The sequence below is a fragment of the Rhea americana genome, unplaced genomic scaffold (assembly GCF_003343005.1).
Source record: "Rhea americana isolate MKP2758 unplaced genomic scaffold, rheAme1 scaffold_444, whole genome shotgun sequence".
NCBI classification, from domain to species: domain Eukaryota; kingdom Metazoa; phylum Chordata; class Aves; order Rheiformes; family Rheidae; genus Rhea; species Rhea americana.
The window spans coordinates 86,264-111,922 of record NW_028186584.1 but is presented as its reverse complement, the minus strand read 5'-3'; the positions used below and the strand labels follow the sequence as shown (position 1 = coordinate 111,922).

General features: G+C 53.4%; 1 protein-coding gene across 1 annotated transcript in view; it reads right to left on the bottom strand.

Moving 5' to 3' along the window:
- Positions 1-501: 501 nt before the first annotated feature.
- SBF1 (SET binding factor 1) overlaps positions 502-25,659 on the bottom strand; it is a gene marked incomplete at its 5' end in the record, with an annotated part of 44,603 nt that continues 19,445 nt past the window's right edge. Inside the window, 34 exons of the mRNA XM_085315941.1 lie at positions 502-2,709; positions 2,897-3,028; positions 3,126-3,213; positions 3,448-3,659; positions 3,886-3,996; positions 4,208-4,441; positions 5,221-5,351; positions 5,440-5,566; positions 5,795-5,980; positions 6,062-6,163; positions 6,853-7,029; positions 7,356-7,540; positions 8,244-8,321; positions 8,660-8,752; positions 9,890-10,027; positions 10,140-10,336; positions 10,523-10,730; positions 12,110-12,249; positions 13,904-13,981; positions 14,613-14,788; positions 15,659-15,786; positions 16,235-16,430; positions 16,545-16,618; positions 16,828-17,000; positions 17,275-17,534; positions 17,745-17,903; positions 18,588-18,656; positions 18,966-19,115; positions 19,624-19,736; positions 20,106-20,310; positions 20,975-21,073; positions 21,400-21,528; positions 24,847-24,960; positions 25,510-25,587. Of these exons, the coding sequence (XP_085172067.1) occupies positions 2,611-2,709; positions 2,897-3,028; positions 3,126-3,213; positions 3,448-3,659; positions 3,886-3,996; positions 4,208-4,441; positions 5,221-5,351; positions 5,440-5,566; positions 5,795-5,980; positions 6,062-6,163; positions 6,853-7,029; positions 7,356-7,540; positions 8,244-8,321; positions 8,660-8,752; positions 9,890-10,027; positions 10,140-10,336; positions 10,523-10,730; positions 12,110-12,249; positions 13,904-13,981; positions 14,613-14,788; positions 15,659-15,786; positions 16,235-16,430; positions 16,545-16,618; positions 16,828-17,000; positions 17,275-17,534; positions 17,745-17,903; positions 18,588-18,656; positions 18,966-19,115; positions 19,624-19,736; positions 20,106-20,310; positions 20,975-21,073; positions 21,400-21,528; positions 24,847-24,960; positions 25,510-25,587 (4,839 nt within the window). The remainder of the gene's footprint in view (positions 2,710-2,896; positions 3,029-3,125; positions 3,214-3,447; positions 3,660-3,885; positions 3,997-4,207; positions 4,442-5,220; positions 5,352-5,439; positions 5,567-5,794; positions 5,981-6,061; positions 6,164-6,852; positions 7,030-7,355; positions 7,541-8,243; positions 8,322-8,659; positions 8,753-9,889; positions 10,028-10,139; positions 10,337-10,522; positions 10,731-12,109; positions 12,250-13,903; positions 13,982-14,612; positions 14,789-15,658; positions 15,787-16,234; positions 16,431-16,544; positions 16,619-16,827; positions 17,001-17,274; positions 17,535-17,744; positions 17,904-18,587; positions 18,657-18,965; positions 19,116-19,623; positions 19,737-20,105; positions 20,311-20,974; positions 21,074-21,399; positions 21,529-24,846; positions 24,961-25,509; positions 25,588-25,659) is intronic.

Below are 25,659 nucleotides of genomic sequence, written 5' to 3'. Positions count from 1 at the left end.
AAAATGCCTTGTAAGAATGAAATCCCAGCGTGTTGGGTGTTGGGGCTCAGAGCAGTACAATGGTTGTTGCGTTTTTCTCCTTGCCCAGCACCCCTTTAATGCCGCCAAGCGCCTCCGCCCAGAGTCGCAGCAGCGTTGCTGCAGGAAGGGCTCCAAGGAGAGCTGCGTGCGCTGCAAATTAATGCCAGAGGCACCTGCTGTGCTGCATGGGGCCTGGGCTGCTCTTCCCAGGCAGTTGGGGTCAACAGCAGCTCAGCTGGAAGAGGCAGGATCCAGTCTCTGCTCTGTCATCGGGGGTAACACGACGCGCTCCGCGGCCCCAGCTGGCTGCTGCGGGAAGAGCCAGGCCTGGCAGTGCCCACGCTCAGCTCCCAGGCATGCTGGGCTCCCCACAGGCTCCTTCCCCTGGAGCAGGGCCCAGGGTGGTCCCTGGGGCCAGGGCAGAGCCTGAAGCTTGGGGTGCGCTGGCCAGCAGCACAGTGAGGTGCAGGAGAGCACAAGTGATATTAATTTTTTTATTAAATTCAGTTAGTTTTTCCTCTTTATAGAATAACCTTTTTCCTCTAGGCACAATACAATACAAGGACTCTGTATGTTTGACACAATGTACAGAAACTTCAATAATCTACAACTGCTCAGGTAAGTTACAAAAAAAACCTCCATGTTACACCAGCTACCTGCCACAGCCATTATTATACAGTAAACCAAAGAGAGGAATCTGGGGATTAAGACTGTACAAAGATCTCTGAACTGAAATAAAACATTGTATTTTTTAAAAACAAGATGGGGAGAACGGCTGGCCGGGCTTGCGGGGAGGGTGGTGGTGCGGGGGAGGGGGGTGGAGGGGTGCCAGGCCCCAGCGCGGCCCGGGCGCAGGGGCAGGGAGCTGGACGCCCCCCGCGCCGCCAGGCTGCCCAGAGCTCTGGAGGCCACTTACCGTCCGGGGCGGGCGGCAGCCTGTCCCGAGGGACCTCACGGCGCCTGGCCGGGGTTAAGGTAAGACCTCTCAGCATGCGATCCGCAGCGCGCCTGGGGTCAAACCCACCCACGGTAAAACCAGTGCCAGGGATGAGGTGCTGCAGGATTCATTTCTGTACCAAGATTCCCCCTTTGCACTGACACCGTTACAGCAATAAGCAGGTGGCAGCAGCGGGGAGGTGCGAAGTGCAGCCCTCCACTAGCTCCATGGCGTTGCTGAGGCCTCTTGCCAAAAAAAAACCCCCGTGCAAACAGGCTCAGCCCAGCGGTGCGCGGGCAGGAGCCCGGCCTGAGCACAAGCAGGAGGGATCGGGGCTGCTCGGGGAGCGGGGAAGCCCTGAGGCAGGAGGGGAGAAGCGGCAGCGCCGCACTGGGCCCTCTGCTGCGCCGCCGCCTCCTTCCCGCAGGAGAACTCAGAGACCTGCGCAAAGACACCGCACGGCTCTGTGCGTGGCCGCGTCCTGCCCCGGCGTCACCACCCAGCGTCACTGCCTGCAGGGGCTCTGCTCGAAGAGGCCCCCGGCGCAGCGGAGCAGGGTCCCCGGTCCTGCAGGGCCAGGCTGCTCCTCCGCTGCGCGAGCGGGGCAGAGGGGAGCTCCCCAGCCCACGTCGGGACGGTGCGGCTGCGGCACGTGGCACCTCCCGCGGGCAGTACGGCCCCCTCTAACAGCGAGCCTGACCGCGGAGGCAGAGGCCAGAGCCCGTCTGCTGCAGCCGAGCAGCCCTGGGCTCCTGGGAGCAGAGGGACCACGTCCAGATGCCTCCTGGCAGAGACATCCAGGAAGAGCCCAGCATCTCCAGCTACAACATTGAACATTCCCACACTCCAGCTCCGGGCAGACAGCAACTTCACTCCTCTGTTCCCCACGCAAGGCTGGGGCAGCTGAGGCTCAAGGGCCGGGAAGATCTGCCCACTGCCGCCAGGAGGACGCTGGCCGGGGCAGGATGGTCCCAGTACCTCAGCAAACTCCTGCACCCCGGGCTGCAGATCCTTGGCTCTAGCAAGAGAGGAGCTAAGCCCGGGCATGCAGGCAAGCTGCTGCGGGGCAGTGGCACTAGGTCAGGAGAGAGCAGGCTTGGCTCCCCCCGCGAATGCTGACAGACATGCAAGCTCTGTGGGGAGGACAAGGGAATCAGGCAGCTCCTGCTTTCYCCAGCAGCACAGGGGCGATGGCGGAGGTGAGGTGCACCCTCTCCCAGCCACCCAACAAAACCCCTGCTGCAGCAGAGAGCTGGAGCGAGGCTGCCTGGGGCASAAGGTGCACAGAGGACACACAGTAATTACAGGGCTCAGACAGGCCTATTGGGGCTGATGAACCGAGCAGGACAGGCTCCCGCCTGTACCCCAGCCTGCTTCAATGCAAATAAATCCTCCACTAGACAGTTCCTACCACAGTGAAACAGACTGATCCTGTCCCCTACCCCCACCCCCTCACTACTGCCTGTGAGAGTGCAGGTGGCCATGGGCTTTCCAGTACAGCACACCCATGGCAGATGGGAAGGAAGCCCATCTCCTCCTCTTCAGTCAAATCACAGCCCCAGCTCAGATGCCAAGCCTGGACACTGCCTCTGCTTCGTGTGCTGGGGCCCGGGAGACTCTGTGCCTGGAAGAGAGGCTCCTCTGAGCCAGTCTCACGCGTCCGACAAGCAGCTCTGGATGCGGTCAATCCACTGCTGGGCTAGCTGCACATCCTGGGCGCAGAAGTTGTAAACTCGTTTTGTCGTCTTCAGCTGCAGTGGAGGAGAGAGGACGTAAGCAGGGCAGAGCAGTGGCACCAGGCGAGCCAGCAGCACCGTGGCCCCCATGTGCAGGGCAGCCGTACACTGCGAGCCAGCGCTGCCACCCCAAAGGGTGCTGAGCTCCTTTTCCTAAGGCGCATGGTGCAGCCTCAGTGCCTGCAGCAGCAGCCAAACTCACATCGAAGAAGGCTTTCTCATCCACTGTCTTGGGGGCCCCCATCGTGGGGGTTCCTGGTGTGATGGACTCCACCTCGGCCAGGTCAATGACCCCCTTGCACTCCGTGTCCATTCGGCTGTCGTAGTACCGCAGCTGCAAGAAAAGGTCCCGCACACTGGTCAGAGTTCATGGGAGGGGTGGAAAGACACCAGGGTTCAGCAGCCCCTTGCCATGCCCTGCCTCTCAGTACCTGATGTTTGGTTTTATCCAGCACAAACCAGCGAGGTTTCCACGGCTTCATGAAGGCKCCTTTCTTGTACAGCGACCCCTCATAGGACCTGCAGGGGCCAGGCAGTGCGTTAGCATCTCTCTGCAGCAYGCAGGCAGAAAGGAGATGGGTGCTAACTACGGCTCAGTTTGTGGCTCCATAGCACCACTGGAGATGAGATGTGATCGGGGTCTGTGCTCTGCAGACCCCGCATACCACCTCCCATCYTCGGGAAGGGAGCCCCCTCCCCAGTGTGTTCCAGACTCCCCACCGCAGCCACCAGTGCCCTGAGCCGCCCGCCTGCCTGTTCTCGCTCTCCGACATCTGGAACTGGCTGTAGAGCGTGCTGGTGCTCTTGCGGCCCCCTTGCTTCCCACTGGATGGGGTAGAGGTGCTGCTGGTGTCACTGTCGAGACTGAGGTTGAGCGTGGAGCCCACGCCGCTCTCCTGCAGGTATACGCCCAGCGAGCGCCGGTGGTGGGAAAGGCCAGATGACATCAGCAGGGAGCTTGGGGTCTGCAGGGAGCAGAAGGCACAGTGTGAAGTGCTGGGTAGACCCTGCACTCTGCTCCAAAAGACACACCAAACCTGSCAGCCAAGCACCAGCACCCCTCCATTGCCCCCACAGGCAGAGGCCAAACTGCAAGAGCAAATATCGGCTTCACGTGGGGCAAATTTGGGCAAAGCCAACTCCACCCTTGGGTCTCCAGGTCCTGGCACTCATCATATAGCTCCAACCTACCCGGCTACCCTCCTGCCGGGCCTCTGTGCGCTGGGAAGCTTTGACCTTGTCCCACGTGTCCTTCCAGCGCTCTGGAACCTGTCCCAGTTCCATCTCCAGGTTGTGCAGCTCCTGCAGGAGGGAATCAGGCATCAGTCCAAGAAAGGGAAGGACCCTGCTGTCCCTGTTCCAGGAAGCTCAACCCAACTGCAACCCTGTCCAACTGTCCAACAGGGCACCATGGACACAGGGCAATGTCCAACCCATGGGAACACCACACGGAGTCTAGGCCAGAGACAAACCCAGAACCAATGGGTAGATCRCCACTGCCAGCAGCACCTACCTCCAGCAGTTTTGAGATGGCATCAGGCTCAAGCCGGCTGCGGTTGTCATAGCACGGCCAGATGATCTTGCGCTTTGTTTGTGGGGCACTGGTGTCCTGCCGATCCGCCTCTTCCATGTGGTCTGGCTGCCCTTGCACCAGCTCCCAGTCATAGGAGGGGCCCTCAGAAAGCGTCTCCTCTGTATAGTAGTCCCACACCTTCAGGTTGGAAATGTTACTGTATGGCCTTAGCACCTAGGGAAGAACAAGTGCCATGCTCAGGAAAGGCATCAGCATCCAGGCAGGCCTGGGTGTGCTGCAGGGGCAATCACTGAAGGAACACACACGACCCAGGGGATGTACTGGTCTTCTCTGTCCAGATCAGAAATCAATCCCTTCACACAAATGCAATACTTTTTTCTGGCCAGTAACAAGACTGAGTTCAGGCTGGAAAGCTGCAAGCTGGTCAAAAGATGGCAATGTTGGGCCAGAGAAAGCCAGAGCAGTTCCCAGCTCAGGCCAAGGAGGGCCCAGACCAAATGAAGGCTCTGAGCAGCTCAGCCACCACYGAGCCTCATCTGTACATACAGGAAGTGACTCCCGTGCTGCTGACCCACTGAGGCTCTAGGCGAGAAGCCACAACGCTGATTTCTCTCTCAAACGAAGGTAATTACTAGCTTATGGTGGTAAAGGACCTACAGTGTGATGCTGACAACTCTGGCTCAAGATTTTCCCTCTCTGTGCTCATGAGCAGTTTCTGCAGCCTCACCTACATGCACCTGATACCTCCACAGGGGCCATGGGTGGCAGACCCCCTCCTCATAGCCCCAAAACAGCAGCCAGGCAAGAGAGCTTAACCGGATGAACACAATGGTACAGCTGACAAGTGGCTGCTTGTTCTCCTCCACATGGCTTAGGAGGCCTTGGCGAGCCCATGGAAAGCCCTGTCTGAGCCCAGTGACCACAGCAGGTCTGTCAGCTGGGCTGGGCTGGGCTGGGCGCAGGCCAATCCAGCACAGGCTCAGAGGTCTTACCTCCCCATCCTCAGGGGCGTACATGTAGTTGAAAAAGATAGGGGCTTTCTTGTTCAGTCGGTCAATGTAATCCCAAATAGACTTGTAGACCTGCTGGCTCTTCCGCTCACCTTTCTCCTCATAAAGGAGGCCTGTGGAGAAGAGAACAGAGAAGGGGAATTATGTTCGGGGCAAGGCASCAGGCTGCCATTCGCTGCAGACCCTGCACACATCCCTTACCCAGCTCAATGCGCTCATAGTCAGAATCCAGCAGGAATGTTCGGAAACGATTTGAGATGTAGTGGTAGCTGAGGAACTTCAGATAGTACTGGCTGAACTCAAACTCCATGGGGAACTGCAGGTGGATCTACAAGAGGCAGTACAGGTGAGACCTCCTGTCAGCCACTGGTGCCCACCTAAATTGGGCAGTTCCTGCACAAACCATGGGCAGGTTCTGGACTCACCTCCCCACTCAACAAGAAATCAACCTGCCTTGGGCACTTGGGGCCAAGGGTAGTGGTCTGTTCTGCGCTTGATGCCAAGGCCAGTTGTCTGCTCTGCTGCAGAATCAACAGCCTGTGTGTTTGGAGCTCACCTGATGAACACAGTCCAGGAACTGCAGGAAGATAGGTGCAAAACCACTGCTCTGGCCAGCCAGGGTCTGGGCCCCACGGTGACTGAAGCGGTGTCCAAAGGACAGCCACTCCTTCTCCACAAGGAGGCGGAAACCCTCCATCGTCCGGTAGTAGGGATCTGACAGCAGCTGCACCAAAGAGACCACCTGCAGGGACAGGAGAGCTCAAGATGCTCATGGGATGATGGCCACAGCCATGGTGGCATGCAGTGGCTGCAGGGCTCCTACCTGCGTTGTGATATCCCAGCCATCCTCCAGGCTGACTAGCACAGAGGAGCCTGTGTCCAGCAGCTCCACCACCAGGACTGAAATCTGCAGGATTTTATGAATCTGCCAACATAAGGGTCAAGAGTTACTAGGGTGCAGGAAACTCATCCACTGGATGCAGGGCAAAGCAACCTCTCCTCCTGGAAACCAGTGAGCTGAACAAAGCAGAGCATAAGGCTTGTGGAGCTGGGGTACATGACTCCGGCAATCTGTGCAGCACCCTGTCGCTCCAACAAAGCCAGTAGGACAGGACCCACCACACCCTGAGCACAGCTATAGGCCCTTTATTCCCCCCTAGCTGCCAGATGGTCAAGTCCCAGAGCGGCTCAACAACCAAATCCAGTCCTACAGAGAAGGAGCCACCCAGGCGACCTAGTACCACCCTGATTACTGCAGGCACTGCCTTGCCCCAGCTTCTTCATAGAGGGACCATGTTCTGCCACTCTGCAGGTCCTGCCCAGCTTCTCCAGTTGGCAGCTCCTCCAGACGCTTCCAGCTCTCACGTTGAGAGCAACCAGGCAGTATGTACTTCAAGTTGTTTCACTCTTGTTCCTCTTGTACCAGCCTTGCTCACCTAGAGTGTCCCCCACTCCACGCCAGGATGACACTCTGAAGAGAGCACCCAGACCCCATTCTCAGCCTTTGGTTTGCTAGGAGGTAACACAGCACATGCCCTTGAACATCAGCCCATAGCAAAGACTCCTACCACGGGSATAGATCAAGGCCCCTCCAGGTTTCGAGCAACAACTGACCTGGGACAGCCACTCAGACTCCTCCAATGATCTCAAATAAGCGACACTGGGGTCAGTGGAGGGACAGCCAGGCACACAGGCCTTCATCAGCTTCTTGAAGCTGGCCTTCACCTGCCGCACGTCGAACACTTCGATGGGCACCACCTCCCAGTGCTGCAGCGGGTCTGGTTTCACTCCCTGGAAAGGGAGATAATCAGCACTGTTCCATGGAGACATCCTGAGCAGGCCTGTTGCTCCCTTTGCATGATGCCTCCTGTCCACTGCCTCTACATGCCCTCAAGCTGCTGCACTGCTCACCCCAGYATGGTGCTTGGCAGATGTCACCCGGTCTGTGGGGAGCAGCTCCCGTGCACAGAAAGCTAAACCCAGTCTTGAACGTAAACCAGCCCTGGCAGGCCCACAGTGTGGGAGCCTGGGGCTGCAGCAGGCAAATGGAGAGACCCACCGAGGATGCATCCAATCCTAAGGCTGCCGAAGAGACTGCTGCTAGGTTTTGCTGTTACCTTCAGCTGTGACTTGTCCCCGATGATATAGAGAGAGGCACGGTGCTGGCGCAAGAAACTGGCCTCAGAGGGGGCACCATTGTGGTGGGCACTGAGAAGATCTTTTCCAGCCAGGCGCGATCCGATCTCCACGTTCAGGCCATAGCTGCTCATACGCCCGCTGGCTCGGATGCTGCCCCACTTGCCTGCAAGACAGGGTTCGGTCAGTCTCACGGTCCCTGGGCTCACTCGCAGCCTGCACTGGCGTTTGTGTTGACCCAGACGGGCCTGGCCTGGGGGACAAGCAGCTCTTCCACAGGAAGCAATGGCTGAGCTGCTCCTACCCTGCAGGCCAACACCTCTTGGAGCACATGCTGGGAAGATGCTGGGAGTCAGGTTTGCTTTTGCTCTTTTTTTTTTTTGCTAGGTGCTCTACGATCTCCTACCTGGCGGATACAGAGACCAGTTCCCCGCCCCGCCCTGCCTGCCTGGGGCTGGCTTAGCCTCAGAGCGCTGAGCCACGTGCTGCCCCAACACCTCTACAGTCGCACCGCGCTCCAGCCCCAGATCCACAGCCACACTGCCAGGACTGGCCCCCTTCCCTGCAAGCTTGACCCTCTCCTCAGCCACCACCACCCAAGCACCAGCAGATGTGCCAGGAGCCTAAAGCAAACCTGAGAGGACATTCCAGGATCAGCTCAGGCCAGGCCTAGTACTTACCGCTGGCACTGCGAGCTGGACCAAGCCAGTCAGTGACATGCTAAGTGGAGCTGAGTGGAGAAGTTAGCAGGCTGATTGTGGGGTGTTACCGGGGCATTAGTCACGTGAAGGGTTTGGAGTGCGTGTGTGGGGAGGTCAGTCGATTAGGTTAGCACCCGGGAGGTGGTTAGGTGGACGGCAGTACAGTACCTCGGGGTGTCTCACGGCCCTTCGCCGACACGCACTTGGGGGTGGAGAGAGTGATGACCCTAGCTCTGTGACCAAGCCCTGAGAGCACAGGATGAAAGCAATCTCAGCGAGGGCAGCAGGATGAGATGGACCAGTGCTCTCACTGGGGCAGACACAGACTGAGGGTGTGGGTGAGAAGAGGCACCCTGGGACTGGGATAGAGCAACTGGAGCAATGAATGAGATGAATGATGTGGCTCTGGACGGCTGCCTCAGGATGCTGCAGCAGGCCCCCCCCTCCCTCCCCTCCCCTGCTGCTGTCCCATGTTAGGGAGCCCTGAGGAAGCAAAGGGGAAGCATCTACTCTACAACAGCTGCCATGACCTGGGGGCCTTCGCAAGGCCCCCCACAAGGCAGCGTTCACTCGCACGTCCTCACCTCCACGGCTAATAGTACCGGGCCCATCGTCCTTCCCTCCCATCACCTGCTTCATGAGCGATCCCAGCTTAGGCTGCCTCTTGTCGGAGAAATCTGTAGCACCAACAAAACACCAGCTTTTGGCCTTGCTGTGCTGCTCCAGGAGGGCCTTCCCTCCTTGCCTCCCTGCAACTGCTTGAGGAAGGGAAGGGAAGGAAAGAGGCCCGAAAAGGAAAGCAACAGCAAGCAGGAGACCCCAGGGCTGGAATCAGAAGGTCATCGTGCAAGAAATGCCCTCCAGGCTTGAACTACAGCATAAAGGCAACTGGTGCAGCAGTGCAAGCAGGCGGTCAACCCTACAGCATCAGTGAGCACCACAGCTCTGCCCCTTGGTCCTGCCCCAGGTGCTCTGAACCATGAAGGGATCATCCAGCTGCTGCAGGAGCCAGGTAACTCCATCAGCCTCTGCAGTGCTGCTCCAGACTCCTCACCACAGCATCTTGTCTCCCTCCCACCAGATTGTCTGACTCCTTCAGCAACAGCTCCAAGCAGCAGCTACAATAAAGTCCCTTCACTCCTCAGAGCAGGCCTCAGAGGGGCCTGCAGCAAATGCTCTCCTCTCCAAGTGGCAAGAAGTCCCTAGCTGGGCTCTCCTGAGATCCTTTGACCCCTGGATGCCTCTGCAGCAATGACAGACTGCGCTCGTGGTGGAATGGCTGGGACAGACAATGAATGACAATGGAGCATGGCATTGTAGCGCCAAGGACAGCTCTGCCCTGGCAGGGAAGGGCAGGTTGCTTGGAAGAGCAAGAGAAGCAAGAGACTTACCTAGGCTTCCCGTGACAGACCCCAAACACTGCTGCCTGCTGTGCTTGGGTGCAAATAGTGCCGAGATTTCAGCTAATGGGGTCTGTCCCTCCCAGCCCAACCCCACCAGGTTCTCAGCAAGTGTCCGAATCCGAGCACAGTCAGGAGCTCCCAATGCTCGCAGATGATGTCCAGGGCCACTGGGTTTCCCAAGACTTGTCCCTACCAGCTGCTACAGAGGCCTGGTCTGAGCTGGGATCTCTGGTAAGCCTTTTAGGTAGGCTCTGATGTGSCAGACCAGAGACAGTAGCTCATGTAGCTGCCCAGGCTCTGGGAAGGACAGCAAGACAGATCCATGACTGGGGCCCTCTGCACATGACTAAGGGCAACCCTTCTGCATCCCCTCTCCACTGTGCTGCTGCTTGATGAAAGAACTCCTCTCACCTGAGCTGCTCATGTGTGCAGAGGTGAAGCCACTAAGTGTGTTGCGCCCGCTGGCATCTGCATAGTGAGGCATGGAGTTGATCACGGCCTGCAGGTACTTTTCCTGCTCCAAGCTGGTGGAGTCCGTCTGTGAGGGGCCTACGAGGAGAGCCAAGAGCATCACTGCTCTGTCATGGGCATGAAGCCCAGGGGAGGGGTATACACCACACTCCCTGCACTGGTGCTGCTAGAGGGTGAAGAGGGCAGGCACCTGCAGTGGGGGCATTCTGAGACTTGAAGAGGCCCACAACACCCTTGCCGTGCAGCCCGCCTGAGCGCAGCAGCACCGCCTTGGTGCGGGAGTTTCGCCAGCACACCACAGGGAAGCGGTTCTGGCGATAGCAACGGGAGATCCGCTGGATTGTGTTGTCCTGGATGTTCTGTGGCACAATGAGCAGCCCGGGATAACTGCAGGAGAGAGCAGAGGCTCTACAGAGTCCAGTAGGGTGCAGCACAYGTCCCATCTACAACTCCCACAAGCTCTTCTCATTAGGGAAGATCCTGACTGCCCTCTTACAAAGCTCCAGGCCTCTACCTCAGCAGTGGCCCCTGCCATTCTCCTCCTGTCCCCACCTCTACCCAGTTCAAACTCACCTTCGACAAATAGCATACATGCGGTTCACTGTGGAGATGCGAAACGGCTCATTTTTGGAACGGGTGAGGCTGCTGCTGAGGGTGCCTAGCCCCATCCTCTGGTAGTCACGGCAGCAGGCTCGCTCCACCAGGTGATTGATAGTCATCTTGTCTGAAGGTTTGATGGTGGTGGTGGGGGTCAAAGTGCTTCTGTCCATTTCTTCAGACACTGCAAATAAAAAGGCAACTCCAGGTCAGCCCTCAGCTCAGGACTGTCCTGCTTGCAGCTGGAGGAGAAGGCCAAGGCTGAAGTCATCCATCTAACCCAGCAGAGACGGGACAGGGTAAGAGTTCCCTCCCACCACTTTCACCTGAAACGGGTGAGTTCAGCTACCCTAACCAAAGGGCTGGACATTGGACTTTGGAGCAAGAATCTCTACTTGCCAGGTTAAAAAGGCCAAGAAAAGTCAGCCCTCTGTGTAGTGAAGTTAGATCCTGGAACAGATTACTTTAGTGCTTTCACATTGGTTGATAACATYAAGAGATGAGGAACAGTACAAAACAATTTGTCCAGATCCAGCTCTGTGAAAATGAGCTCATCTGCTCTTTCAGTGAGGAGATCAGCCTCTTGGATGAGGGAAAGAATACAGGCAAGACCTCAGCTCCAGCYAGACTTTCAATTTATGATATCTCCATCTAGGTAAAATCACTCTGGGGAAAATGCAAACCATTAATGACTACTGTACAAGTAGCTTTCCCAGTGCTTTGCTATCAGAACTTGAGAACAAAAGGATTTCAAATGTATCTGTTACGAGTYTGAATATAGTCAGTGTTTTTGCTAATACTTGAATGATGGCTACAGTGGAGGCTTATAATATTTGTAGAGGACTTCAAGCTGAGAAGAGCAGCAATCAAGTCAGGGAAAAGGAGCAGAATTCAAAAGTATCTCAGTGAAGAGAAAGAAGGATTTKAAATCAATCATTTTCTATCTGACAGACCAGCACCATACAGGGAAGGAAGGGGCAGCTCATCTCAGTCACTATTCCCCACTGAAAACCTAAATCAAATTTACCACAGCTCTTCTGAAAGGCCTTCCAGCCTAGCAAGGTTGCACTTTTCAATACTGAAGAGTAGCTGTCCCTTCCAGTTCTTTGTTACTCTTAAATTACTCAATCTGTGACACTAGCAAGCAACAAACAACCAACCCAGCATTTCACATAACCCTCCTCAGTGGCAGTTTAAAAACAGACCAGAACAGTGCATAGAGCTGGGCTTGATCCCTCCTCAGAGCTGTGGAGCCCTCTACAGGTCACGTGCCTCTGTGCTCCCTTTCTAGGCTAAAACACTCTGATCTGGCTCTTTAGCCAAAAAGCTGCAGCAGACTTGCTGACTGGCCACTACAAGTAGATGAGAGCTGGCAGATTGGTGAGAATTATGAGAAGTGACTAGAGTGGCCATCTTCTGCTTCCAGGGAAACTCCCACACCTCTTCCCTTGTACAGTGACAGTCGAGAGAGATCACTCGCTCTCCTGCAATTAGAAGATGCCCCCACTCCAGCAGACAATCTGCTCTCCACAGCCTCCTTTCCCTACTTAAGGTGCTCCAAACCTGAGATCTCATCCTCRTTGTCCTCTGAGAACTGCTGGCTGCTCCGATGCTCCCAAGCGGGTGGCGTGTATTTCTTTCGTGTGATATGCTGSCGTCCGATTGTTTTCTTGGCGTTTTTTACCAGGTTTTTGGAGAGTGTCCTGGAACAAGAGGAGAGTGGATTGTGGCCAGCTGGCACCCACGTGCACGGCCACAGTCCAGCTTGGCCTCTAGAGCAGGCTCCAAAGGGTTAGAGAAACACCAGCACTCATAGTTACACCGAGAGCAAAGCAGAAACAGGAGCATCCCACCTTACCACTAGCACCCTTACACCATTCAACACGTGCACAGTCAAGAGTAACTCTACCACCATAGAAGGTCAATGTTAYCTACTAGCTCCCCAGCTATATGGACTGCCTCAAGGGACCTCAGCCCCAGCTGTGGGCTGTTTTTTTTTGGCTGTAGAATTGCTCTGCAACCATAGCAATTCAGCATCAAACCAGAGACAAGGCCTAAAAAGAGTCCACATTCCTCCAAGCAGGGGATCTAGGGCTCCACAGGGAGAGATTGGAAGGGGAAGCCAGTGCTGAGCAAACTTGTGCTCCAACCTCCCAGTCATGCAGATCCAATATGAAGTGAGCCTTGTTCCAGACTCTCCCAAACCTCACCACCTCCATCCTGGAGCTCTCAAACACATTTATCTTGCATGTCCTAAGAGAAGGTGGGCTCCAACTCATTACATATGTGAGGAGCAGAGGTGAGGTGATCCACAAAAGGCTGTGCAGGGACACCGCTAGCCCAGTCTAGATACAGAGCTGCTTTTCCCTTGACAGAGGAAAGGCAGTTTGCTGAAGGGGAGCTGTGTGAGGCAACAAAAGGGACAGTGAGAGAGCAGCTGAGCATAGCTACTCTGTGCCAGTTCCTCCAGAGCAACCTCTCTACCTGTCAAGGGCAGTCCAGAGAAAGCAGGAAGGAGAAACCTTTCAAAACTGGGAGMGAATTAGTCTGTGTAGTCAGAATAAGCTCCTTATGACTGAGCTCTAGAAAGCCTCAGCCTGAGGGCAAGAACTGTCTGCACACATGCAGGATTACACGACCATCAGCTCAGGGAGACCATGAGCTCAAAGAAGAACAAATAAAGGACACATGGGAAATGCATCAGCCAGAAAATGGGCCACATTCAACCTAGAATAACAGCTGAGCCGGCACAGAGATCTCTAATGCATCACCTTATCAGGACTGGGACCAGGACAACACTAGAAGGTGGCTTGTTTTACTTTGCAAAGAAATTCATGAGGGGATCAAGCTGCTCCCTAAATTTATCAAGGAATGGAAAGACTTGGGACTGAGGGATAATGCTGTCCTGAGAGCAACGATCACAGATGGAAGATGGGAACTGTAGTGTTTTCTAACCAGAGAAAGATGATTTTCAGACACTGTGGAAGAGAGTGGGAGTAGAATTGTGGGCTGGTGATAAAGCAAATCTCACAAGYTGACAAACAAGACTTCTGAGACTGTGCCCAGACCTAAGAGAGATCAGTGGGTACAAGCACAGCTCCCTCAGGATCCACCACACTGCCATGGAGCAACAGGAGGGACAGCCTGCATCCTGAGGCTGCAATTCTGCAATGGTGAGAGAGTGCACTCTAAACCTAAACTCCAGATTGGTAGCCTGGAAAAGGGAATTCCTGAAGTGACAAGCCCAAAGCCCAGGCAGCATGCAGAGCAGGAGAGAAGAAATCTTGGGAGCAGTGAAGGCTACAGCCTGAGCCAATGCCACCTTGCAAGCTCCCGCCCAGGGTGAAGGCATCTTACGTGGTTGAATGGCCAAGGTGCCCAAGGGATATGACCCCCACTGTCAGGCCCTGGAACATATCGGTCACCTGCTGGGAGCTGAGTCACAAACACACAGGAGAGAGGCTTAGACTCCACAGCACACCAAGCACAAATGCAGCAGCAACCAGATCCCAGCAGCTACAGCATTTGCTAACCTAGCCACCGAGCACAGGAGCAAAGTCTGGACTCAGGTCAACACCACRCACAGAGCTCTTTCACTGCCCCACAGTGCTCCCCATCCTCCAGCAAAGCAGAGAGGACACTCTCATGCCCACTGGAACCTCTCCCTAGAGAGATGCTTCCTCAGGGTTTGCACTACTTCACCTTGGACAACTGGGCAGGGAATACCACCAAAAGCAAATGCTGTGCTTCTTCGCAGGTTTGACCAGTATTCTGCTTCGGCCTAGGAGGCTGTTGCAGAATGTGCAACATGTTCCCCTCCTCGTACCTTGTAAAACCCCAAAGACAGTGAGTAGAGACTCTGTGCAAGGAGAAGTCTGAGCAAGGCATTCTCAGGGTCTCAACTTCAGCTGAGGAGTTTGTGCTCTGAATTTTCTCAAGTGACTCCAGCTCAGCTAATCTCTGCTGAGTGGACTGGAGGAGGAAAAGACCCTACAGTTTCCAAATGGGTCAAGCACATCCCCAGTGCTGTTCTCCCTCATTGGCAGTCACTCCACTGCACAGGTACCTGAGTGAGGGATTCTTCTCCTTGGCCTTGGGCTGCATGGCTTGCTTGGGTGACTGGCCCACGGTGAAGGCAAAGGTACCACGTACATGCTGGGGGTAGCGCAGTTTGTGCAGGTGCTTCCTGAAGACCTCAGCACTCTCTGAAGCCACCTCCTCATCAAAGGCAATCTTCAGCAACTGCAGGGACAGCAGAGAGCAGGCTCAAGGGACTATTGCAGTGTGCTCAACACTGCTGGGCCAGGAAACTAAGGACAGCAGCTTCCACTAGCTCTTCCCACATTACAGGGTAGAGCTCAGATCCTGGTCAAGAGCAGGGACTGCAACAGGCCAAGGTGGGCTAGGAGTGGGCAGTCTGCCCTCCACTAGCATGGAGGGTTACTCTGTCCCATATACCTTCTTCCTGGAGACTGCTCTGCACTGCTGCTCCTGTGATATTCCCAGTGCCCAGTTACTGCAGCCCAGAGCTCACAAGACACACAGGAAGGAGCAGACAGCACATTTTACAATGTGCTTCCCTCCCAGCATCACTCTACTGTATCCATAATCTCTCCAAGATGTAAAATGCTGAAGAACTACTCACATTTTTATATCTTGCCCCTACTATATTTCTCTCCTTTTAAAACCTGCTACAGTGTTTTGCAGAACCACCTCCTAGGGCCATGTGTGGGGATGAGGTCACACACCTTCTCAGGACTCTGGCAGCCACTGAGGCAGTCAGAAAGCAGCCCTCAGCTAAAGAGCAAGATGCAGCTCCTGTGCAAAACACGACTGCAGCTGGTCACGGGTTGGGACCACAGCCTATTCCTTCCCCTGCAAGGGGGCCTCAAGCTCCATAGCCTCAGACGCACTGTCACCTGCTACACAGGTTGTCTGGCCCCCTCAGGCAAAAAGTAGCTCCAAAGCCACATGATCCTGCTTAGTGAATGACTAGTCCCAAGGCACGGTGCCAGCAATAGCTACAGCCCCACTGGGTCCCATCACCAATGTGTTCCTTGGTCAAGGGAGTACAGCTCCAAAGATGAAGCCCACAGCCCCACACTATCTCACCTGGAATGTGCATGAGCGCAGCTGCAAACCTTCCTGGATGAACTGGTCCACCTGGGCCTGGATATTGATCTTCTTCTCTTTGGTTAACGAGGCAATGGGAAAGGATCGGATCACCACCTGCTCCCCCACTGGGCACAAAAATGGGAACAGGTTAGCCACAGGCTACTTTCTCAGCCCAGCACATGGCCAGACTGTACTGGACCATCTGCTATCATCACAGAGAGCCCCATGGGATGAGAAAATCGGAAGCAAGTTAGAGATACTAGAGTCAAGCCATGGGGAGTTGCAGTAGATGCTGCCTAAGGTAAGCACTTGAGTATTCATTATCTACCAAAGGTGGTAACCAAGAGCAAACACTTCCTGTGTAATCCTGGGAGCAAACAACAAGCTTTTGGCCTCTCCAGCAGTCCCCAGCAAGGCCTAGCACTGGCTGATCACTTGCCCAAGACAGATTGGTAGAGGCCTTTACCGGCAACTCCTGCCGCAACAGCCACTGTTTCAGATCTCCTGGCCACCTCTACCCCAGGCACGGCCAACCCATGACCACAGAGGATGTGACACACAGAAGATCCTTACCCAGAGGGTCTGTGGGAGTGCCTTTGAAGATGATGCGGTAAGTGGTGAGGAAGATGGCTCCTTCTGCAGGCAGAAGAGGTGGACCACCAATATTCCCTCCAGCAGCTTCCTCCCGGCCATCAGGCATAAGGTACACACGAAGTCCCTCCATTACACACTCCTCACCCACCAGCAGGTTGGGGCGCAGCAGCTTTGGCTACAGGATATACAATAAGGAGTTTAGGTGCATGCAGACTATGGAAGGAATGCTAATAGCCCCACACAGGAACAGAGTCATTTCCCCTCACACTGTAGCAGGCCAGGTCCATACCTTCTGGATGGGAGGAAGCCTCTTGCTCTCCCGGTGCACAGCATCCAGTGTCTCTATGTGCATCTGCACAATGTCTGGGAATAAACATGAAGTTAAGAGACTACAAGCCAAGTCGTGTCCTACACACCACCCACGCACTTGTTGCACTGGTTGCCCCTTTCCTGGCCTTCCCATTTGCTTCTTTCATAATTTTCTCTCGAGCAGACCCCTGAGTTGACCTGGAAGGATCCTCAGTGAGGCCACAAGGCTGCCCACTCCCCAGCACTGCTGCAAAGAACATTACCAGGGATCATGACGTGCAGCCCCTTGAGGTGCTCATTGGTGACTCCACTCTCTGTGCAGACTTTGTCCACAAAGCGGTTGATGAATCGCACCACGTAGTTGGCCACATCTGAGCTCTCAGCATCCTCAAACCCACTTTCTGTGTCATAGCTCTCAGCCACGCTGCCAGCAATGCTGCCATGCAGGAGGGGAGAAGTTAACTCAGAATACCTCTGTCCACCACCATAGCAGGAGGCCCCTACCCCATGCCACAAGGAGTCCAAAAGAGCTTCCACTCTTGGTACCATGCCAATGCAGGTTGGGCATTGCAACCTGCACCACTCTTGACTTGCACCTGAATGATCCAGATGCCTCAGGTACTGCACCAAGGAGCTCTTATCCTCAACTTAGTTTGCCCCAGGTCTCCCTGCAGCACAGCCTGTTGCCCAAGGTTTCTAATCCAGCCTACCTGTTGGTGACAAAGCTGTTACTGACGCTCTCCACATCCCCCAGCCCGGAGCTGCGTAGCAGGCGATTCTTGCTGGTGTCAAGAGGCAACAGCAAGTAGCTCATGCGGTTGGCATAGTGGATGGCCTGGCTGAAAACAGTGCTCTCCTCCTTTTGGATCAGCTCCTGTTGTTTCTCTCGGCTCATGGTGGGCCAGAGCCTCAGCTGTTCTGATGCTATCTCCAGGGCTGACTTCAACTCCTGCGGTTCTGCCTTGCTCTCCTGATGGAGTTGGAAGGACATGTCAATCTTCCACATGAACAGAAGACCTCTCAGCCTTCACCCCACTGTGCCTACAGAAAGCTCCCCAAACCAATACAAAATTGCCTCAAGGCTGGTTCCAGCATCCTTACCAGCATGTGGAACAAGGAGAGCGCTGCTTCTGAGCACCTGCTTTCCATGGGCACTGACAAACAGTTACCATTTCCTCACCTCATCTGTGTGGTTCTCCTCATTGTTGTCCAGGTACAGGGCTCGGATGTGGTTTTGCACATCACAGTAGAACATGGCCTCCCAGAATTGGATGTTGGTCCACACCACATGCTCCTGCACACAGCTGTAGGCAAACTGTGTGATGCCTGGGCTCAATTTCTGAAGAAGCAGAAGTGGAAGAGAGTTTCACGCAAACACTTTGTGCTATCTTCTCCTCTCCAGGTTATCCTTCCTCTAGCTTGTTGCTAGGAAAAGCAACACACCCTTGGGCACATGGGGGAGACATTCGTACCAGACCTCCTCTAAGCATTTGCCCACCACCTACCCAGAGCCCAAGAGGGTCTCATGTTACAGATGCTTTTGGGGGACAGAATCTTTTCTCAGCCTAGATTGACTGATAAATCAAGGTTGGCACTTCAGAGCATCCTCACTTCCTGAAGACCCTTCCCCTATAGGTGTTCCAGCCATCTTAGAAAACCTTGGGCTCAAGGACTGGCACAGCTAGCCGTGTCAAGCTTGYGAGTGGTTACAAGCTACTGGACAAGACCTTGTACTCAGACAGCCACCAAGGGGACAATCTGCCCTTATGCTGGCTGCAGCACTGGCTCTCAGTCCTTCAAACCTGCCAGTGCCTGTGGCTTACAAGGAGTTCCGAGTCCAAGTGGCCACATAGCTGAGTTTCTCTGCCTACAAAAGACCAACCACTCTTTCAACTTCTTCCTAGGCAGAAACTGGCTTCCCAAAGCTGCCCTTCACAGGAGAGCTGCTTGTAGCCCCCTCCCCCACCAGATCTGTACAACACACATGGGCTACACAAGGGATCAAGATGCTGTAGATACTCACTCGGCAGAAAGCAGTGACCAGTGGCAAGAGAGCTGCTGCAATCCCATGTTCATCCATGGCAGTGCAGTCCTGGGGAGAAGAGCAGAGCTTGCAAGAGGATTTATCACAAGATCCCCAGATTTACTCCTTTCTCCTTTCCTGCCTCGTGGCTTTCCAACATGCTGCTCTCCACTTGCAGTATGGCCCTCACAGGAGCAGAGCTGTATTTTCCTTCCACACTATGTCTCTCAAAACCCCACCATACAGATGGGAGCAGCTGTGTGGAAACAGTTATTCCCCTCTGACCAGACAAGTTTCCCTGGCACCTCAGAGATCCTCAGTCCATCTGTCCCCACAAGCTGTCCTCAAAGAGAAACGCTCTCCCCGGCCCTCTCCTACCTGTAAACAGCAGTTCATCATGCGGATTACGAAATCAAACTGCTGGTGGTCTAGCACTGCCCGATTCTGCTGCACATGTAGGTTCAGCTCCTGGGTCAGGCAGTGCCTGGCTGCTCGGCCCTTCATAGCGCGCAGCACAGCAGGGAATAACTGCAGAGAAGAAAAAGGGAGTAATGGAGTAGAGAGATGGGACCAAGTGTGAACTCACGAGCAGCCCACAACAAGGAGCAGTTCAGGTTCTGGCTGTGCTGGCTGTCTGCATACAGCTCGTCTGAAGTCAGACACAGATGCAAACCAGACCAAAATCCCACAACGTCTGGTCAGTTCAAGCACAGCCACTGGGATCTCCCTGTTCAGCAATGCTGGGGACGTCTCCAACCTGGTTACACCCACAGCACAGTCCCTACAGGTAACTGGGAGATACAGAAATAGCACTGAATTGGCTCAATAGAGTGATCAGCCAAGCTCTAGGAACCCAACAAGGAGCAACAATGCTGAGAGGAGAACACATGAACTTGCAAGAACACCGTTGGTTAGCAGAGACCTGAACAGGGGCAGGAAGTGTTCTCTCCAGCCCATCACAGAGGAGAGGCAGAGCAACGCCCTCCCCCCCCATCCTTCTCCCCATAATCAACAGCTTGAGACACGCCCCCCTCACCTTTTTGGCTTCTAACATCTTGTTCTCAAAGACATAGGAGATGCAGTTCCTGACGACCTCCAGGCGACGGGCACTGTTGGCCAAGGCATTGCCATTACGTTCCAGGATGGCAGCTGGGGAGAGAATTGCCTGTTACTTCGATCAGAGCAGGGATTTCACATGCASTGGGGAAGAGACAGGAGCTCCTTCCCCTGCTCTGTATGGCAGGGCTCTAGGCTCCAAAAGCCCATGCTGGAAGAATAATCCCCTCATGCTAGCCCATAAAGTCCAGCGAGCTCTAAACAGCCCAAATGGCAGAAGTTAAAGAGCACAGCACTGCTTCTTTTCAAAAATAGCAATTCTACTTGCATTTTGCTCATATAGGGCCTCAGACATGTCATAGTGTAGAACAGAGCCAGCAACCCTACAGCTGGCAATGCAATGTAAAGCTCCCTCTGAGCTGGACTTCTCACCACAAGGAAAGACTCTCTGTGCACACATACCAATGGGAGGTCCCGATGGCACCATGCACTTCTTCTCTGCCTTCACAGCAGGAGGAGCCGTCTGCAGCTTGGCAGTAGCCTGGTCTATGATCCATTGGACTGTCCCCTCATCTAAACGTGGAAAGGGCTTCTGGTGGAGACGCAGATGACAGCCTTCCGTGGGTTTCTGCACCTTGTGCATTGCCACAGCGGGGTATGGATTCTCCTGGCAAAGCAAAAGCAGACAGTTCCTTTTCAGACAAGTAGAAGTCCCATGTTCTCTCGCAGGGCCTCCTTCAGTAGCAAACACCCTCCCCAGCAGGTCTGCTACCAACCCCCCAAAGCCACACAGTCTGCTTTCAGTACTGCAGGGTTAACAGTCTCATCCTGCTTTACTCTCAGCAGCTGCAAGAACAGCACACTTTGGTGATGAACACAGCAGTGAGCAAAACATCATTTAGGAGCTCAGGCCTAAGATGGCTAAGTGCTCAATAGGCCATAAAAAGCTTGGTACTCCACTTTCAAAAGATCTTAGCTGGTTGTCCTCTACCAGATGACAAACACAATGGCTGACCAGGTTCTCCAGAACAAAGGAAAAGAATTATGGGATGCTCAGACCATCTGAAAACTAGGAATCCTACTTTGGGGTATGTGGGAGAGGTTCACACCAGACCAGACACTTTTAGGTCCATCAGCAGTTACCCCTGCCACATCTAAGAGTGCAAGGTGGGCCAGGCTGAAGCACCACGAGTGGTTGTTCCAACAATTGCTTACTGYAACAGAAATGAAGGGAAGACAGACAGATCTGGTCCCTGACCCCAGGGTTCTCCCTGCACCGTATCTCCATCAGACCAGGTCCTCCCACCTGCGCTCCAGCCTTCAGGACTCACATTTTTATAAAGTTTCTCTGCCAATTCCTTGATGTGCCGCAGTATYTTCTGCTTGTTCCCCTCTTCTGCATGCATTCGCTTTACTTCATAAGCAACAAGCTGAAAGAAAAAGGGACAAGTGAGAGGAGTATCTGACTGCTGCTGCTGGGCATCATCTGGCCATACTGCCCACACTCTGAGCCCAAACGATACTCCAGTTCTGTCCCCAGATGCTCCCAGCCCAGATGCAACACCACAGCCTGGGTGTTGAGGTTGTTCCCTGCCTCAGTCCCTTGGAGGGGAAAGCAAGGGTTGACAGGAATACATCCCACAGCCATGGTTATTTACAGTGGGCTGTCAGGCTGCCAAAGGTTGGGTCAGCCAGGCAAAGATGTGCTGCACTAGCAGTCAGGGAAGGGAGGAGCTGCTCCCAAACTGCCTCTTACCTCATCAAATAGGTCAATAGAGCGATATGGCGCACCCCTCTCAGTCACAAAGCCAGCGAATGCCATGCCTTCCAGCACCTTGGTGAGGAAGTCATCCTCTGTTAGCCCCCTCTGCCCAAGGAAGGCTGCCTGGAATAGAGAAGAGTGTGCACTATCAGCAGGATGACTGTCCAGGCAACAGTTGTCCCAGCTGATGTAGTAGCATGGGTAATGCACTACCACCGCAATGAAGGAAGAGGACAGGAGCCAGTATGGCAGTGGAACAAAGCAGTCTCCTTCACTATCCCCATGTGGATTTGTATAGAAACCTCTGTTGCCCTTGCCTATTGCAATGAGACATCCAGATTTGCAGTAAGCTCTGTGATAAGCTGTGTGGCAAACAAAGTGCACTAGCTATGCAGCATTAGCCCCCTCGTGCACTCCATGGGAAGTATGAGACAGGACTGCTGCAGGCTTCTTCTAGCACCTCTGTTGAGAGGCTCATCCAGAACAATGCTTGTTCAYCCAAGCTCTTGTTCCAAATATACCTTTGGAGGAGACTCCCACCACTGGTCACAATGAGAGCCTGAAGCAACAGGTTTCTTTTGTCTACAGACAGCCWTTAGGACTTCCTTCTTAATACACAAGTGTGAGAACTCATCCCACAGGAACACTGCCAGCTACTACACATCACATGCTTTCACAAGGAGCTGGTGAAGGATAGCATGCTCTTCTGAAATTCCTTCGTCTGCTTGCTGCACACTACATCACACACTACACGCGTGAAAAAGTACTAGGATGCTGAGGCAGACTGCTTATCCATAGAGTCCCAGGTGACGCCACACAAATCAACTTCTGGACTGCTAYGCCAGCTACGCTCTCCCTCTTCATAGTTGTATGGAGGAGCTGGACATTCCCCTTTGCAGAAGAAAAAGCTAGGAGATGAAGAGTTTAGTGCTGAAGCCACAGTCACTGCAAGAGAACAAGGACCGCTGAGTTCTGAGGCTCTAATTCTGCTGTGGCAAAGGAGCATGCTGCCAACAAAAGGGTACCAACCTCGCTAATCTACTGACATATGCACAGCTGTGATTCTGAAGGGAACCACATGCCTATCTGCTCCCCTGTGTCATTTCAGGGAAAGGGGCATTACTTCACAGTGCTCTGAGGCCTGGTAGATCACCAGGGAAGCCTCCCCAGATTTGACAAGCAGCACTAGTGGCACATGCTCCATGGTAGCAGAGTCTTTAGGAACACATAATCTTTAGATAAAGGGGCTACGCCAAAAGCAAAGCTTCCCTAATAACTCCACCTGGGCTTTGATTTCCACAGTCAATCAAGAAAGTCCAGTTCATCTACCATTTCCCTTGTTTATTAAGCTCTTCTTTAGGCATTTCAAGGAGAAGAGGAGCTAATCAGCTACTTAATGCATAACTGCCAAGTGGCAATATGGGGTACATTTAAAGGCTGAAAAGAATATGAAGGTGCGTAACTCTCTGCACAGTACCATTTGTGGGCTCTGCACATAAGTGATCAAGAGAAAGCACATTATTAGCAGGGGAGAGGTAGGGAGCAGAGATATGTAGCATGCTACAAGCAACTGGAAAAATACCATTTTGCTATTTGGGCAACCCTTTAGAAACRTGAGATCATAGATGTCCTAAAGATGTTGCTGTGATGAAAGCAGCTGAATGACTGAAATTCTGAAATTAAATGACTATTTCACACTGCATACAGCTGCGGTGCACTTGAGTTTTATGAAACAGAAGTTTGTTATGCTTTATACTTTTTATAGTGATTTTATGAAAGGGTTCTTATGTTTACTGAATGTCTATAATTTACAGAACTACTGAACCTCCATCAGGAATAACCTTTATCGAGCATAAAAAAGTTCAAAGMCTTTATGAACATAATGCTAATTTTAAATGTCAAACAGAAAACAGTGTACATTCTATGGACCACAGAGCTGACGATGCACATGTTTAGAAAGTGCAGAGTGCATGCATGTTCACACGCACTCCTCTGGCATACTTCTGCAGGTACAAGGCTTTTGCTCCCTTGAGTTTCCTGTGGACTAGGGAGGGTTTGGGGGATGGGAGAGATGCCATCACACGCTCCCACAGAATCATAGAATCAGTAAGGTTGGAAGGGACCTCCGGAGATCATCTAGTCCAACCCCCACTGCTCAGCAGGGTCACCTAGAACATGTTAGACAGGGTTGCATCCAGGCGGGCCTTGAAGATCTCCAGAGAAGGAGACACCACAGCCTCTCTGCGCAGCCTGGTCCAGTGCTCCGTCACTCTCACAGGGAAGAAATTCCCCCTCACGGTCAGGCGGAACTTCCTGTGCTTCAGTTTCTGCCCATTGCCTCTTGTCCTGTCACACGGGACAACTGGAAAGAGTTTGTCCCCGTCCCCTTGACACCCTCCCTTAAGGTACTTGTACACATTGATRAGATCCCCCCTCAGTCTBCTCTTCCCCAGGCTGAAGAGGCCCAGCTCTCGCAGCCGTTCCTCATAGGGCAGGTGCTCCTGTCCTCGGATCATCTTTGAGGGAGCATTAAGACTTCCAGACTCCCTGTCCTCACTGACTTTGAATGTGCAACATAGAGGATATGACTGCAGCAGGAAGGAGAGGACTGCTGCTTTGCGGGCTCTGTTACATGGCCATGTTAAGCCGTAACACTCCAGCCCCTCTCCTCATCTGTCATCTCCTGCTTCAGGTTTCCTCCATGGAGTCCGAAACATTTCAAGGCTTCATAGTCCTCTCCCTGCCCCYGAACTTGCCAGCCATTCTGGTGTGGCTAACGCTCCAGGGGCTCCTGTGAAGGCAGACCACTCTGCTGCTTCTTTCTAGAGCTTAAGAAAATACACAGCTCCAGGCCATTATGTGAGGGATACCTTCCATTAGACCAAGAAAGCTACATGACATTAGGCATGTATAATATAGTGCACCTGACTGCAAACTAGCATTAAACAGGAAAATAAAGCCCTCAGGACAGTCAAAGACAAACAAGGGAGGCAGGTGAACCTAGGAGTGATGTAGGAGAGGTCTCCTGCTGGAAGCACAGAACTTTATTTCTAGACACAGCTGTATTTATGCAAACTTTTTCACAGATTACCTCACTCCATACCTCATTCCAGCTTTAACTTAATCTAATTGGAAAAAGATTATTCCACAGACACATAAAACAATTTGAGAAAAGAATTCTGTTTCAYGGACAGGAGGCCCTACAAGCAGAAGAAACAGAGTCGCTGTGGAAACACCTTCCCTGCCCTCCTGTGTTGGCCAAGCCACAGAAGTTTCTTTTACTTCTCCATCACACTGCTCCTAGCAGCAGTTCTTTTTTTCCCTAGATGTTCTGCCTCTCCAAGCATGTATCAGTATCAGAATCAGACTAGCTGACCTGGAATGTCCAGAAGTGCCTGYCAGCCTATACACACACATATGCCTGTGTGTCAGGAACCTTACCTTATGGAATCGGATGACTGGCTCAGGATGGATGCGGATGATGTGCAGACACCAACGATATCCCTGAAGAAGCTGTGCAAACAAGCGGAGGAAGACAGCTCGGATCTCCTTATCCTGCAAACAGGGAAGGACAGCATGATTACACACAAGAGTGGCAGYGTCTGCTGAATAGGGCAAAAAACCCAGCAGAGAGATTCCAGAGGAAAAAGGATATGGTAGACTGGAATCACTGTGCTATTTTCTCTTCACAGCCTCTCTTACATAGCACACAGAGGAGAAAGGTACTTTCAGAGCCCAGAGCTGTCATGAGTTTTGTGGAAGGGCCCAAAAGGCAGGTATCAACTTCCAGTTCCTGTTCCAGCACGGAAGTAGAACAGGCAACCCCCTGTCCAAAGACCAATTATCGGAATGGCAATGGTGGCTTCCAGGTCAGAATATAAATGGAGCTGTGGCCTCATTGTCTTGGGAGTAATGTGCTGTACCTCTTAACCTTGGAGAATCAGAAATACTTGAGATGGAGAAAAGCCTGAAATCTTGGTTGTTTACTCCATGCCCAAAGAACAGGGTGTCCAGCAGAAATGGCAGCCCTCTTAGGGGACATTCCCCCAGTCCCTCCCTTAGAAGCATGCTCCTATTTGCCTTCCTTTTCCTGCTTCCACTCACCTGCATTTTGAGAGAGGAGGCAGAAACTGTCGAAGGGGGGAATGCGAGATCTGCCACCTCCAACTCTGGGTCCAACACCTGCACAAACAAGGCACAAAGCATGCTCAGACCTTGGCCCAGAGGAATCTCTATGTTCACAGGAGGAAAAAG